General features: G+C 40.3%; 1 protein-coding gene across 1 annotated transcript in view; it reads left to right on the top strand.

Moving 5' to 3' along the window:
* ESYT1 (extended synaptotagmin 1) overlaps positions 1-16,401 on the top strand; it is a 215,890-nt gene that overhangs the window by 185,440 nt on the left and 14,049 nt on the right. The window contains exons 23-29 of the mRNA XM_053708110.1: positions 40-111; positions 2,239-2,325; positions 2,410-2,556; positions 12,807-13,003; positions 13,414-13,503; positions 14,259-14,390; positions 14,571-14,676. Coding sequence (XP_053564085.1) covers positions 40-111; positions 2,239-2,325; positions 2,410-2,556; positions 12,807-13,003; positions 13,414-13,503; positions 14,259-14,390; positions 14,571-14,676 — 831 coding nt within the window. The remainder of the gene's footprint in view (positions 1-39; positions 112-2,238; positions 2,326-2,409; positions 2,557-12,806; positions 13,004-13,413; positions 13,504-14,258; positions 14,391-14,570; positions 14,677-16,401) is intronic.

Below are 16,401 nucleotides of genomic sequence, written 5' to 3'. Positions count from 1 at the left end.
TGTAAATAATTTCTTTACCTTTTTGTTGTTGTTAAATAGATGAGAAAAGGAGATAAGTCCCCCACAGCGACTGCAGAGATTAGTGTGAAGAAAGTGTCTTACAAGACCCAGGTACTTCTGATTGATAGCTCAGCTTCTGCTGGTCATGTGTCTGATTGTGTATGGACAAAAATGTAATATCTCATTTATCCACTGACCTGTTTGTGTATACCTAGGGATTTCACTTGTAAAAATGTTGCTGTCATGGAAGGATCAAGAACATTATGAAATATTCAGTTACAGAGGCACTTCCTTTTTGTGCAATATGGATCTAAAATAGTAATGTCTACTGCTGTAACTGAGGAGTAAAGCAGCCGTTTCCTCTTCTGTAACTGAGGGATAAAGAAGCTGTTTCCTCTTCTGTAACTGAGGGATAAAGAAGCTGTTTCCTCTTCTGTAACTGAGGGGTAAAGCAGCCGTTTCCTCTTCTGTAACTGAGGGGTAAAGCAGCCGTTTCCTCTTCTGTAACTGAGGGGTAAAGCAGCCGTTTCCTCTTCTGTAACTGAGGGATAAAGAAGCTGTTTCCTCTTCTGTAACTGAGGGGTAAAGCAGCAGTTTCCTCTTCTGTAACTGAGGGGTAAAGCAGCAGTTTCCTCTTCTGTAACTGAGGGGTAAAGAAGCTGTTTCCTCTTCTGTAACTGAGGGGTAAAGCAGCAGTTTCCTCTTCTGTAACTGAGGGGTAAAGAAGCTGTTTCCTCTTCTGTAACTAAGGGGTAAAGCATCAGTTTCCTCTTCTGTAACTGAGGGGTAAAGCAGCAGTTTCCTCTTCTGTAACTGAGGGGTAAAGCAGCAGTTTCCTCTTCTGTAACTGAGGGATAAAGAAGCTGTTTCCTCTTCTGTAACTGAGGGGTAAAGCAGCCATTTCCTCTTCTGTAACTGAGGGGTAAAGCAGCCGTTTCCTCTTCTGTAACTGAGGGGTAAAGCAGCAGTTTCCTCTTCTGTAACTGAGGGGTAAAGAAGCTGTTTCCTCTTCTGTAACTAAGGGGTAAAGCAGCAGTTTCCTCTTCTGTAACTGAGGGGTAAAGAAGCCGTTTCCTCTTCTGTAACTGAGGGGTAAAGAAGCCGTTTCCTCTTCTGTAACTGAGGGGTAAAGAAGCAGTTTCCTCTTCTGGACCAGAGGGATAAAGCAGCCGGGTAAAACAGCCATTTCCTCTTCTGGACCGGAGGGATAAAGCAGGCGCCTCCTCTTCTGTACCAGAGGGGTAAAGCAGGCGCCTCCTCTTCTGTACCAGGGGGGTAAAGCAGGCACCTCCTCTTCTGTACCAGGGGGGTAAAGCAGGTGCCTCCTCTTCTGTACCAGAGGGGCAAAGCAGGTGCCTCCTCTTCTGTACCAGAGGGGTAAAGCTGGCGCCTCCTCTTCTGTACCAGGGGGGTAAAGCAGGCACCTCCTCTTCTGTACCAGAGGGGTAAAGCAGGCGTCTCCTCTTCTGTACCAGAGGGGTAAAGCAGGCGCCTCCTCTTCTGTACCAGAGGGGTAAAGCAGGCGCCTCCTCTTCTGTACCAGAGTGGTAAAGCAGCCGCCTCCTCTTCTGTACCAGAGGGGTAAAGCAGCCGCCTCCTCTTCTGTACCAGAGGGCTAAAGCAGCCGCCTCCTCTTCTGTACCAGAGGGGTAAAGCAGCCGCCTCCTCTTCTGTACCAGAGGGGTAAAGCAGCCGCCTCCTCTTCTGTACCAGAGGGGTAAAGCAGCCGCCTCCTCTTCTGTACCAGAGGGGTAAAGCAGCCGCCTCCTCTTCTGTACCAGAGGGGTAAAGCAGCCGCCTCCTCTTCTGTACCAGAGGGGTAAAGCAGCCGCCTCCTCTTCTGTACCAGAGGGGTAAAGCAGCCGCCTCCTCTTCTGTACCAGAGGGGTAAAGCAGCCGCCTCCTCTTCTGTACCAGAGGGGTAAAGCAGGCGCCTCCTCTTCTGTACCAGAGGGGTAAAGCAGGCGCCTCCTCTTCTGTACCAGAGGGGTAAAGCAGGCGCCTCCTCTTCTGTACCAGAGGGGTACGCTTAAGCAGCCACTTTATCTTCTGAAAATTTTAATTAGTTCATGAGGGCTGTCTAAGGCTGTAGTTCAGCAAATAGCTAAATTGCATCCAATATTGCTGACACTTTAATTATTGCTGAACTATGTATTAATTAAAATAAATATTATTTTAATATTTAAAGCTATTATTAATAGTTTCTTACACTGTTTTTTGTTTGTTTTTTTAAATCAGCCCATAAAGAAGAGCGTTAATCCTGTATGGGATGAAAGCTTTTTGTTCCTCATCAAGAATCCAAACAGTGAGATACTGAACCTTCAGGTTAGATACAGATTGACTCTTCATCTTGTAACTAGAGTCTTTCATGCTCCCACATCCTCTTCAAACAATTCACTTTCTTGACAGATTCGCGATGATAATCATAGCACTCTGGGGACTCTCAGCTTCCCCCTATCAAATCTCCTTACTGCTGATTGTCTGACTGTTGATGGCTGGTTCCCGCTGAATACCTCAGGACCCAATAGCCAGGTGCTAATGAGGCTCCAGATGAAGGTAGGTGACAACTAACGTCTGTTAGATAGAAACCCATAACCTCTTCTGTTTCTCAAAATTCAAATTTTCCCTTTACTGCAAAACATTTTATTATTGGTTAGAGTTCTTGTTTATTATAATATCAAGTTGTCATACTCTTGGCAGCATATACTCCAAATAAAGGTGGCGTTATTGTTCCCTTTCAATATAAATGTCCATCTTATGTTTTACAGATCATGGTGAATTAAAGTGAAAAGCTATTTCAAAGTAGATCTATTTCATTTATACACATTTTGTATGTATGTAACTACTTTACAATTCCATTATACTATTTCAAATATTAAGTTTAAAGTGATGTTAAATCAGAGCGTTTAACAAACACTAGGATTTACCATCACTAAAAATAAAGTGGCGTATAAAGGGATAGTCTAATCCAGATTTTTTTTATTGTTTAAAAAGATAGATAATTTACTTAATCCCCAGTTTTGCATAATCAACATGGTTATATTAGTATACTTTTTACCTCTGTGATTACCTTGCATCTAAGCCTCTGCAAACTGCCCCCTTATTTCAGTTCTTTTGACAGACTTGCATTTTAGCCAATCAATACAATCTCATAAGTAACTGCAGAGGCGTGAGCACAGTGCTCTTCTTAAATGAGGTGAGTTTTGTATCTCTAGAAGTATTTAGAGGTGGAAACGTCACCTTATTGGTAGAAGAGCGCTGTGGCGTGGGCGACCGGTGCCGCTGAGTTTAGTAAACTGCAGCGGCACAGAGAGTGAGTTTAGCACACTTTTTTTATAAATGAGGATTTAAACTCCATTTTTTTTTTAGTGATGGTTAATCCTAGTGTTTGTTAAATGCTTGGATATACTATCACTTTAAAACTTTATTTCTCTTGTTAAGTGTATCCAGTCCACGGATCATCCATTACTTATGGGATATTAACTCCTCCCCAACAGGAAGTGCAAGAGGATTCACCCAGCAGAGCTGCTATATAGCTCCTCCCCTAACTGCCATTACCAGTCATTCTCTTGCACCCAACGAATAGATAGGATGTGTGAGAGGACTGTGGTGATTATACTTAGTTTCATACCTTCAATCAAAAGTTTGTTATTTTATAATAGCACCGGAGTGTGTTATTCCTTCTCTGGTAGAATTTGAAGAAGAATCTACCTGAGTTTTTCTATGATTTTAGCCGGAGTAGTTAAGATCATATTGCTGTTTCTCGGCCATCTGAGGAGAGGTAAACTTCAGATCAGGGGACAGCGGGCAGATTAATCTGCAAAGAGGTATGTAGCAGCTTATTATTTTCTGACAATGGAATTGATGAGAAAATTCTGCCATACCGATATAATGTAAACTCAGCCTTAAATGCAGTAGCAGCAACTGGTATCAGGCTGTCATGTATGTATATTTTACACTTCAGTATTCTGGGGAATGGCACTTCACTGGAATTATACTGTATGCATAAAACTTTAGCCTAATTTGCAGGGACTAGCAACAGGCTTTTTAATAACACTCAATTTATTAATGTTAAACGTTTTTTGCTGGCATGTAAAATCGTTTAATTTTCTGAGGTACTGGGTGAAAAAATGTTTTGGGCACTATTTTTTTCCACTTGGCAGTCGTTTTATTTAATTTATGACAGTTTACTGATCTCTCTCACTGTTATGTGTGAGGGGGAGAGGTGCTTTTGCTATGCATCAAAAAATTCAGTCAGAAGTTTATTGTCTTCCCTGCATGATCCGGTTCAGAACTCAGGGGTCTTCAAAACTTGTTTTGAGTGAGGTAATCACTCACAGCAGAGCTGTGAGATTGTAGTTGACTGTGATAAAAAAACGTTTATTTCTGTATTATTTTTTTTTTTTTTTTTTTCTGCTATCTTTTATTAATGGGAGTGATCCATCCGGTTCCGCGGTCGGAACAAGGACAAGGGTTTTACTCAAATCTGTTTGTGGTTCCCAAAAAAGAGGGAACTTTCAGGCCAATCTTGGATTTAAAGATCCTAAACAAATTCCTAAGAGTTCCATCGTTCAAAATGGAAACTATTCGGACAATTTTACCCATGATCCAAAAGGGTCAGTACATGACCACAGTGGATTTAAAGGATGCTTACTTTCACATACCGATTCACAAAGATCATTACCGGTATCTAAGGTTTGCCTTTCTAGACAGGCATTACCAGTTTGTAGCTCTTCCATTCGGATTGGCTATGGCTCCGAGAATCTTCACAAAGGTTCTGGGTGCTCTTCTGGCGGTACTAAGACCGCGAGGAATTGCGGTAGCTCCGTACCTAGACGACATTCTGATACAAGCTTCAAGCTTTCAAACTGCCAAGTCTCATACAGAGTTAGTACTGGCATTTCTAAGGTCGCATGGATGGAAGGTGAACGAAAAGAAGAGTTCTCTCTTTCCACTCACAAGAGTTCCCTTCTTGGGGACTCTTATAGATTCTGTAGAAATGAAGATTTACCTGACAGAAGACAGGTTAACAAAGCTTCAAAATGCATGCCGTGTCCTTCATTCCATTCAACACCCGTCAGTAGCTCAATGCATGGAGGTGATCGGCTTAATGGTAGCAGCAATGGACATAGTACCCTTTGCACGCCTACATCTCAGACCGCTGCAATTGTGCATGCTAAGTCAGTGGAATGGGGATTACTCAGACTTGTCCCCTACTCTGAATCTGGATCAAGAGACCAGAAATTCTCTTCTATGGTGGCTTTCTCGGCCACATCTGTCCAGGGTGATGCCATTCAGCAGGCCGGACTGGACAATTGTAACAACAGACGCCAGCCTACTAGGTTGGGGCGCTGTCTGGAATTCTCTGAAGGCTCAGGGACAATGGAATCAGGAGGAGAGTCTCCTACCAATAAACATTCTGGAATTGAGAGCAGTTCTCAATGCCCTTCTGGCTTGGCCCCAGTTAACAACTCGGGGGTTCATCAGGTTTCAGTCGGACAACATCACGACTGTAGCTTACATCAACCGTCAGGGAGGGACAAGAAGCTCCCTAGCAATGATGGAAGTATCAAAGATAATTCGCTGGGCAGAGTCTCACTCTTGCCACCTGTCAGCAATCCACATCCCGGGAGTGGAGAACTGGGAGGCGGATTTCTTAAGTCGTCAGACTTTTCATCCGGGGGAGTGGGAACTTCATCCGGAGGTCTTTGCCCAAATACTTCGACGTTGGGGCAAACCAGAGATAGATCTCATGGCGTCTCGACAGAACGCCAAGCTTCCTTGTTACGGGTCCAGATCCAGGGATCCGGGAGCGGTTCTGATAGATGCTTTGACAGCACCTTGGACCTTCGGGATGGCTTATGTGTTTCCACCCTTCCCGATGCTTCCTCGATTGATTGCCAGAATCAAACAGGAGAGAGCATCAGTGATTCTAATAGCACCTGCATGGCCACGCAGGACTTGGTATGCAGATCTAGTGGACATGTCATCCTGTCCACCTTGGTCGCTACCTCTGAAACAGGACCTTCTGATCCAGGGTCCCTTCAAACATCAAAATCTAATTTCTCTGAAGCTGACTGCTTGGAAATTGAACGCTTGATTTTATCAAAACGTGGTTTTTCTGAGTCAGTTATTGATACCTTAATACAGGCTAGGAAGCCTGTTACCAGAAAGATTTACCATAAGATATGGCGCAAATACTTATATTGGTGCGAATCCAAGAGTTACTCATGGAGTAAGGTTAGGATTCCGAGGATATTGTCTTTTCTACAAGAAGGTTTAGAAAAGGGTTTATCCGCTAGTTCCTTAAAGGGACAGATTTCAGCTCTGTCCATTCTTTTACACAAACGTCTGTCAGAAGTTCCGGACGTTCAAGCTTTTTGTCAGGCTTTAGCTAGGATCAAGCCTGTGTTTAAAACTGTTGCTCCACCATGGAGTTTGAACTTAGTTCTTAATGTTTTACAGGGGGTTCCGTTTGAACCCCTTCATTCCATTGATATCAAGTTGTTATCTTGGAAAGTTCTGTTTTTAATGGCGATTTCCTCGGCTCGAAGAGTCTCTGAGTTATCTGCCTTACATTGTGATTCTCCTTATCTGATTTTTCATTCAGACAAGGTAGTTCTGCGTACTAAACCTGGGTTCCTACCTAAGGTGGTCACTAACAGGAATATCAATCAAGAGATTGTGGTTACATCTTTGTGTCCTAATCCTTCTTCGAAAAAGGAACGTCTGCTACACAATCTAGATGTAGTCCGTGCCCTGAAATTTTATCTACAGGCAACTAAGGATTTTCGACAAACGTCTTCCCTGTTTGTCGTTTATTCTGGTCAGAGGAGAGGTCAAAAAGCTTCGGCTACCTCTCTCTCCTTTTGGCTTCGTAGCATAATACGGTTAGCCTATGAGACTGCTGGACAGCAGCCTCCTGAAAGAATTACAGCACATTCTACTAGAGCTGTGGCTTCCACTTGGGCCTTTAAGAATGAGGCTTCTGTTGAACAGATTTGCAAGGCTGCAACTTGGTCATCTCTTCATACTTTTTCCAAATTTTACAAATTTGACACTTTTGCTTCTTCGGAGGCTGTTTTTGGGAGAAAGGTTCTTCAGGCAGTGGTTCCTTCCGTATAAAGAGCCTGCCTGTCCCTCCCGTCATCCGTGTACTTTAGCTTTGGTATTGGTATCCCATAAGTAATGGATGATCCGTGGACTGGATACACTTAACAAGAGAAAACATAATTTATGCTTACCTGATAAATTTATTTCTCTTGTAGTGTATCCAGTCCACGGCCCGCCCTGTCACTTTAAGGCAGGTAATTTTTCCATTAAACTACAGTCACCACTGTACCCTATGGTTTTCCTTTCTCTGCATGTTTTCGGTCGAATGACTGGTAATGGCAGTTAGGGGAGGAGCTATATAGCAGCTCTGCTGGGTGAATCCTCTTGCACTTCCTGTTGGGGAGGAGTTAATATCCCATAAGTAATGGATGATCCGTGGACTGGATACACTACAAGAGAAATAAATTTATCAGGTAAGCATAAATTATGTTTTTCTCTTTCAAAATGATAGATTTAAGCCTACCTATGCTTCATCAAAATGTGTTTAGATTTAACTTTTAACATTTGTAGTACACGCAATAATCTGAATGCAAGTTACAAGTTAAATTTTTAAACCAAAGTATCTTGATGTGGCCGAATCTTTTTAGCATGCCCTATACTTTTATTGGATAGTGCAGAGAGTGCTTGAGCACAATCCAAAATTCCTCTTTAAAATGTAGTGCTTTTTGAGACAAAGGGGGGTAGTTATCAAGCCGTCAACTTTTCTGCCTTCGCCGGCCCAATACGCCCGCCTAAGCTCGCCTCACATCGCCGCCATGGACCTGAAAAAATACGCCTAAGTTATCAAAAAAAGCTGTCAAAAAGCTGCGGGGCGATGAGCAGCGGACTGTGAGAGTTATCACTCATCCGATCTCGCTGCTCTTCGGCTGTATGACAGCTTTCTTGCTAGCCTGTCACTAAGCACCCACACTAAACTGCACTGTTCTACCCCCTATACCGGCGCCCCCGGAGCCCCCCGCAAATTAATAAAGTTACTAACCCCTAAACTGCCACTCCTAGACCCCGCCGCAACTATTAAAAATGTATTAACCCCTAAACCGCCGCTCCTAGACCCCGCCGCAAGTCTTATAAATGTATTAACCCCTAAACCGCCGCTCCCGGACACCGCTGCCACCTACATTATACCTAGTAACCCCTATCTTGCCCCCCCTATACTGCCGCCCTCTGTAATAAAGTTATTAACCCCTATCCTGCTGATCCCGCACCTCGCCGCAAATAAAAAAATTGTTTAACCCCTAAACCGCCGCTCCCTGAACCCGCCGCAACCTATATTAAATTTATTAACCCCTATCCTGCCCCCCCTACACCGTCGCCACCTATAATAAATTTATTAACCTCTATCCTGCCCCCCACTACACCGCCGCCACTGTAATAAAATTATTAACCCCTAAACCTAAGTCTAACACTAACCCTAACACCCCCCTAACTTAAATATTAATTAAATACATCTAAATCATATTTATATTATTAACTAAGTTAATCCTATTTAAAACTAAATACTTACCTATAAAATAAACCCTAATATAGCTACAATATAAATAATAATTATATTGTAGCTATCTTAGGATTTATTTTTATTTTACAGGTACCTTTCAATTTATTTTAACTAGGTACAATAGCTATTAAATAGTTATTAACTATTTAATAGCTTACCTAGCTAAAATAAAGAGAAATTAACCTGTAAAATAAAAACTAACCTAAGTTACAATTACACCTAACACTACACTATACTTTAATAAATTATTCCTATTTAAAACTAAATACTTACCTGTAAAATAAACCCTAATATAGCTACAATATAATTAATAATTATATTGTAGCTATCTTAGGATTTATATTTATTTTACAGGCAACTTTGTATTTATTTTAGCTAGTTAGAATAGTTATTAAATAGTTATTAACTATTTAATAACTACCTAGCTAAAAGAAATACAAAATTACCTGTAAAATAAATCCTAACCTAAGTTACAATTAAACCTAACACTACACTATCATTAAATTAATTAATTAAACTACCTACAAATAACTACAATTAAATACAATTACATAAACTAACTAAAGTACAAAAAATAAAAAAAAGCTAAGTTACAAAAAATAAAAAATAAAAGTTACAAACATTTAAAAACATATTACAACAATTTTAAGCTACTTACACCTAATCTAAGCCCCCTAATAAAATAACAAACCCCCCCAAAATAAAAAAATGCCCTACCCTATTCTACATTAAAAAGTAAACAGCTCTTTTGCCTTACCAGCCCTTAAAAGGGCCTTTTGTGGGGGCATGCCCCAAAGTTCAGCTCTTTTGCCTGTAAAAGAAAAATACAACCCCCCCCAACATTAAAACCCACCACCCACATACCCCTAATCTAACCCAAACCCCCCTTAAAATAACCTAACACTAATCCCCTGAAGATCATCCTACCTTTAGTTGTCTTCACTCAGCCGAGCCACCGATGGAACTGAAGAGGACATCCGGACCGGCAGAAGTTATCCTCCAAGGGGCGCTGAAGAAATCTTCCATCCGATGAAGTGATCCTCCAAGCGGCGCTGAAGAAATCTTCCATCCGGGCGAGGTCATCTTCCAAGAGGCGCTGAAGAAGTCTTCTATCCGGGCGAGGTCATCGTCGAAGCCGGGTCTTGAATCTTCATCCCGCCGACGCGGAACATCCTCCTTTCCCGACAAACTACCGACGAATGAAGGCTCCTTTAAGGGACGTCATCCAAGATGGCGTCCCTTCAATTCCGATTGGCTGATAGGATTCTATCAGCCAATCGGAATTAAGGTAGGAAAAATCTGATTGGCTGATGGAATCAGCCAATCAGATTCAAGTTCAATCCGATTGGCTGATCCAATCAGCCAATCAGATTGAGCTTGCATTCTATTGGCTGATCGGAACAGCCAATAGAATGCAAGCTCAATCTGATTGGCTGATTGCATCAGCCAATCGGATTGAACTTGAATCTGATTGGCTGATTCCATCAGCCAATCAGATTTTTCCTACCTTAATTCCGATTGGCTGATAGAATCCTATCAGCCAATCGGAATTGAAGGGACGCCATCTTGGATGACGTCCCTTAAAGGAGCCTTCATTCGTCGGTAGTTCGTCGGGAAAGGAGGATGTTCCGCGTCGGCGGGATGAAGATTCAAGACCCGGCTTCGGCGATGACCTCGCCCGGATAGAAGTCTTCTTCAGCGCCTCTTGGAAGATGACCTCGCCCGGATGGAAGATTTCTTCAGCGCCGCTTGGAGGATCACTTCATCGGATGGAAGATTTCTTCAGCGCCCCTTGGAGGATAACTTCTGCCGGTCCGGATGTCCTCTTCAGTTCCATCGGTGGCTCGGCTGAGTGAAGACAACTAAAGGTAGGATGATCTTCAGGGGATTAGTGTTAGGTTATTTTAAGGGGGGTTTGGGTTAGATTAGGGGTATGTGGGTGGTGGGTTTTAATGTTGGGGGGGTTGTATTTTTCTATTACAGGCAAAAGAGGTGAACTTTGGGGCATGCCCCCACAAAAGGCCCTTTTAAGGGCTGGTAAGGCAAAAGAGCTGTTTACTTTTTAATGTAGAATAGAGTAGGGCATTTTTTTATTTTGGGGGGGTTTGTTATTTTATTAGGGGGCTTAGATTAGGTGTAAGTAGCTTAAAATTGTTGTAATATGTTTTTAAATGTTTGTAACTTTTATTTTTTGTAACTTAGCTTTTTTTATTTTTTGTACTTTAGTTAGTTTATGTAATTGTATTTAATTGTAGTTATTTGTAGGTAGTTTAATTAATTAATTTAATGATAGTGTAGTGTTAGGTTTAATTGTAACTTAGGTTAGGATTTATTTTACAGGTAATTTTGTATTTCTTTTAGCTAGGTAGTTATTAAATAGTTAATAACTATTTAATAACTATTCTAACTAGCTAAAATAAATACAAAGTTACCTGTAAAATAAATATAAATCCTAAGATAGCTACAATGTAATTATTAATTATATTGTAGCTATATTAGGGTTTATTTTACAGGTAAGTATTTATTTTTAAATAGGAATAATTTATTAAAGTATAGTGTAGTGTTAGGTGTAATTGTAACTTAGGTTAGTTTTTATTTTACAGGTTAATTTCTCTTTATTTTAGCTAGGTAAGCTATTAAATAGTTAATAACTATTTAATAGCTATTGTACCTAGTTAAAATAAATTGAAAGGTACCTGTAAAATAAAAATAAATCCTAAGATAGCTACAATATAATTATTATTTATATTGTAGCTATATTAGGGTTTATTTTATAGGTAAGTATTTAGTTTTAAATAGGATTAACTTAGTTAATAATATAAATATGATTTAGATGTATTTAATTAATATTTTAGTTAGGGGGGTGTTAGGGTTAGTGTTAGACTTAGGTTTAGGGGTTAATAATTTTATTACAGTGGCGGCGGTGTAGTGGGGGGCAGGATAGGGGTTAATAAATTTATTATAGGTGGCGACGGTGTGGGGGGGCAGGATAGGGGTTAATAAATTTAAGATAGGTTGCGGCGGTTTAGGGGTTAAACTATTTATTTATTTGCGGCGAGGTGCGGGATCAGCAGGATAGGGGTTAATAACTTTATTACAGAGGGCGGCGGTATAGGGGGGCAGGATAGGGGTTAATAGGTATAATGTAGGTGGCGGTGGGCTCCGGGAGCGGCGGTTTAGGGGTTAAGACATTTATTATAGTTGCGGTGGGCTCCGGGAGCGGCGGTTTAGGGGGTAATAACTTTATTTAGTTGCGGCGGTGTAGGGGGGGCAGATTAGGGGTGTTTAGACTCGGGGTACGTGTTAGGGTGTTAGGTGTAGACAGCTCCCATAGGAATCAATGGGATATCTGGCAGCAGCGAACTTGTACTTTCGCTATGGTCAGACTCCCATTGATTCCTATGGGATCCGCCGCCTCCAGGCTGGCGGATTGAAAACCAGGTACGCTGGGCCGTAAAAGTGCCGAGCGTACCTGCTAGTTTTTTGATAACTAGCAAAAGTAGTGAGATTGTGCCGCACTTGTGTGCAGAACATCCATCTGGAGTGACGTAAGAATCGATCTGTGTCGGACGGAGTCCGGCGGATCGAAGCTTACGTCACAAAATTCTACTTTTGCCGGTCTGAAGCCTTTGATAACTAAGGCGAATCAGCCTCGCCACAAATACGCTGCGGAATTCCAGCGTATTTGAGGTTGACGGCTTGATAACTAGGCCCCAAAAAGTTGTTGTTGCAGAATAAAAGGGATATGATAAATAGAGGCAGGACTGGGATAGTGTCAAAGGTGCGTCTGCGTATATTCATTATGCTTAGGTTTGTGAAATCATATAGCACAAACCTAAATGAAGAACCGCACTACTTGAGCATTTTTTTTGCGCTACATTGGCTTAGAGCTTGAGCATTATTCAACATACATTTACTGCACACCCCAAAGAAGTCATATGTAATATGAGCACAAAAATGGATGCAGTGTAGATTGCACTCAAGCCATGTTAATGCGCCATAAGATTCCACTTATAACCAAGGCCTTTATCTTTAATGCTTTTTGCTGTCTTCTCTATAAAGCTACACTATTCAGGCCTCAAGTGGCAGGAAACTGTGCATACAGACTGCTAATTTTAATTGGTGTAATTGTTGAGCTAGACTTAGCTTACATTTAGCTTTAGTAATGGTGCCTAATACTTTTCTGAATTTCCTTTAGATTTTAAGTTCTCCTAATGTCAACCCTGATGTCCTAGCTCTCAGTCAAGTTGCCTCTTCACTTCCCCAAAAACCTCGTAGCCGACCCCCTAGCCCACAGAAAATGATTAGTGATGATACAGATATCCTTTTTCCATCTGAGAAAACCGACCCTTTTGTACAAGGGGACCTACGACAAAGGCCACCACATTCAGACAGGTAAGAGACTTGTTTGTTACATATACCAGAAAACGTACGGGTAGGATGATGGAAGGCAAGATGTATTATACTGTTTGGGTTTCTTTTAGTTGATCAGTTACCTGTAGTTTGAAAGGAATGAAAGACATGAAATTAATACAAGTGACGTTCACACAGAATAGCAGCAGTTGATGAGTATTGTTGGCCAAAAAGACCTGTAACTACATAAGACTCTGGATATTGCAGATATGGTTTCAAATAATGATGTTTCTTAAAATTGTTAAAGAGAGCATGTTATGAAAGGAAACAGATGTCAAGCACTGATAATTAAGCTAGAATTTGTGCCAGGGAAGTTTGTGATGGTTGCTGATCTGTGTAGTTGAAATGCCTGATCTGCTGTATATGGCCACCTCTAATGACTTTCCCTACAGTGCTCCAGAGCCCACTACCTCTCAGCTGCATATGACTGTGTATTACCCAGAAAACGAGGGCAAGCTCGTAGCTGTGATTCATAACTGCAGGTAAACAATTGATCTAAATGTTTGTAACAAAAATGCATCACACCTTATGGAACCTAAATGTTTTCCTCTTTATTATATAAAAAAACTTTTGAAGTTTGTGTAAATCAGTCATTAATGCTATTGCTTTCTTACAAAATTCACATTCTGAACTGTTTCCGCGATGTTATTTTTGGAGTGAACTAACTGGCTTTATTTGCATTGACATTCAGATTATTTTGCAACTAAGAGAAACTACATTTAACTAGACAGGGCCAAATATCCTCCATAAAAAGCAAACAATTATTTGCATAAAGGTGTGACTGAATACACATGAATAGTAACAAATATATAGGCTAGTAATGGTTACTTTTTAAGAAAAGCATTTTATTATGCACACAACTTTATTAGCTCTCTTTAGCATTAAAGCCTATTGGGTTCTGTCTTGATCATCCCTTTTTTGCCATAAAGGACAGTTTCTGTGTGCATGTTTGTTACAATTTATGTAGGGAAAAAAGGGTTAACTGTCTGTGTTACAATGACCCAAACAGAACCGTACAAAACAGCCTACTGTAGGGTATTGTCAGACCTTGTATACAAGTGATAAGAGTATCAAATTACTTAGTGTATCGCTCAATGTCACATAATTATTGATTACTACTCCAGCAATAGTGGGGGGACAAAATATGACATACATATAGATAATATATAAACTTTTTGTAGTGCTGGAAATCTTTCTTTCATTAAAATCTATGTTCCTGAATGCATCTCTCTTCTAGGAATTTGAGCATCTCCTACAAGGAGCCATCTGATCCATATGTGTCCCTGATTTTACTGCCGGACAAATCTCGGGGGACAAAAAGGAAAACAGCTGTGAAAAAAAAATCTAGCAACCCTGAATTCAATGAGAAGTAAGCATTGTGCTGTTTCCTGTTTCTGAGGCATATATGGGAAAATAACTGTAATGCCCCTTTAAGCTATGGTTACATACACAGTACGCTGTTTCCATAACACATTCTGTAATTATGCAAATCTCCCAGGTGATGGCAAATGTTATGTCTAATGCTTATTATTTAATATTTTATTTGCAGGTTTGATTGGGATATAACGTTAGCAGATGCAAAGAAAAGGACACTGGATATCTCTGTGAAAAACAGTGCATCCTTTATATCTGGGGGAAAGGAGCTGATTGGAAAGGTTAGATGACTGTCCTATCAACCTTCTTCACTAATTATTACCAGACACAAATGTTCATTAACCCCTTATCTACCAGAGTGCTTCTAGATATAACAATGTACTGCAATGGTATTAAAATTGTTTTTCTTCACTTTTTGCACTTTTATTTCTCTCTCTCTCCCCCCCCCCCCCCTTTATCTCCCAATATTCTTCCTTGATGATTTAAAGTTAAACAGGATTTGTATTTACAATTAATTTTAATTTAAGGGTATTCGTTGAGAATATAATCATAACAGTAGGCTTTGTTTGTGGTTAGGTTTATTTGTCTCAGTAAAAAGGTAATGGGCTAATGATCTCCTTTTTATATACATTTGTTTTAATGACTCGTATAAACCAATTAACAGGAGAGAGACAGAAAAGACAGGGGCTTAAATAGCACTCATCCTTACTAATTATTCGATATAAAATTAATATACTTTAATGTTAGAAGTTAAAAATAGGGTAGTACATCCCTAATAATTCCTAAACCCACTACCATAGAAACAAAAAGCAAAAACAAACACCAAACCGACAGTCACTTTTCTGTTTCCTGGCCGATAACAGGAGACGTCGGCATCAGGTGGCTGAAGTGACTGTACAGTGTTGGAGTAAAGTAATTAAAACAAACGCGTTTCGGCTAATATATAGCCTTTATCAATGCTATACTTTACAGTGTCAAATCGTTTAAGCCGAAGCTCAAGCGTGTATGGCCTTATATACCGGTCTATAGCTTCACAAACCGCCAATCCAAAGTGTCAAGAGGGAAACGCCTACGTATTGTCCAATCGTAGTGTGCGGCCAGAAAACACCCTCCATTTTGACTACTGTGTATGGCTAAGGAGTGTTACTTCCGCCATAACCTACACGCTCATTGGGTGACTGAAAAGACCTATCACAAATGCCCGATTATATGGTACCAATGTTGCGATCATGATGTCCTGTCAGGGAAACAAAAATATGCTTTTAAACACGATCGGTTATCTATAAAGCGTCACTATGTGACACAACTGTATCATGTGAATGAATTAGTAACGATCGTGATAAGCATAACAGTACACTGATGCGGACGTCTTAAAAATAACCAAGTTACATCCGGATCCAACTGACCACACTATAAGTTTGTCGGATACAAGAACATACCAATTATAGTTATTTATATACTTATTGAGTATCGTATATCGTAATAAGTGCGACTTAGTATTATATTCATAAATTATAATTGGGTTTCAGGTTAGGTGGTAAGTATTAAGACTATGATCTTATGCATAAGCAGCAGTGTCAGTATGTAACATTAAAACTTTATTATAATTGACATTTATCCACCAAGAACACAGTATCATTCCTACTTTTTACAGTAATGCAGATGAATGTGTACATCCCTTTATACTCGTATCCATATAAGTAGTATTAATGAATTTATAAGGATATTACATTCACTTCCGAATAGGACTGCATCTGTATGTATGAGGATATTTAGATATATGTATATAGTGATCATTAATTCAATAATTCAAAGTATGTAAGGTATGTTACAGCTGACATAAGCTCAATATAATGCCATTATGGGTCATGTCATTAAGATACCAACATAACCGTAATGGACTGGGTTACCATATATTAAAAGGGCATAAGGTTATCTAAAAGTCATCCAATTAGATATACACCCAATAATTATTATACTCATTCATACCATTGGGTATGACGGTA

The sequence above is a fragment of the Bombina bombina genome, chromosome 3, assembly GCF_027579735.1.
Source record: "Bombina bombina isolate aBomBom1 chromosome 3, aBomBom1.pri, whole genome shotgun sequence".
In the NCBI taxonomy this organism is placed as follows: domain Eukaryota; kingdom Metazoa; phylum Chordata; class Amphibia; order Anura; family Bombinatoridae; genus Bombina; species Bombina bombina.
This window is presented reverse-complemented; position numbering and strand designations above follow the sequence as displayed.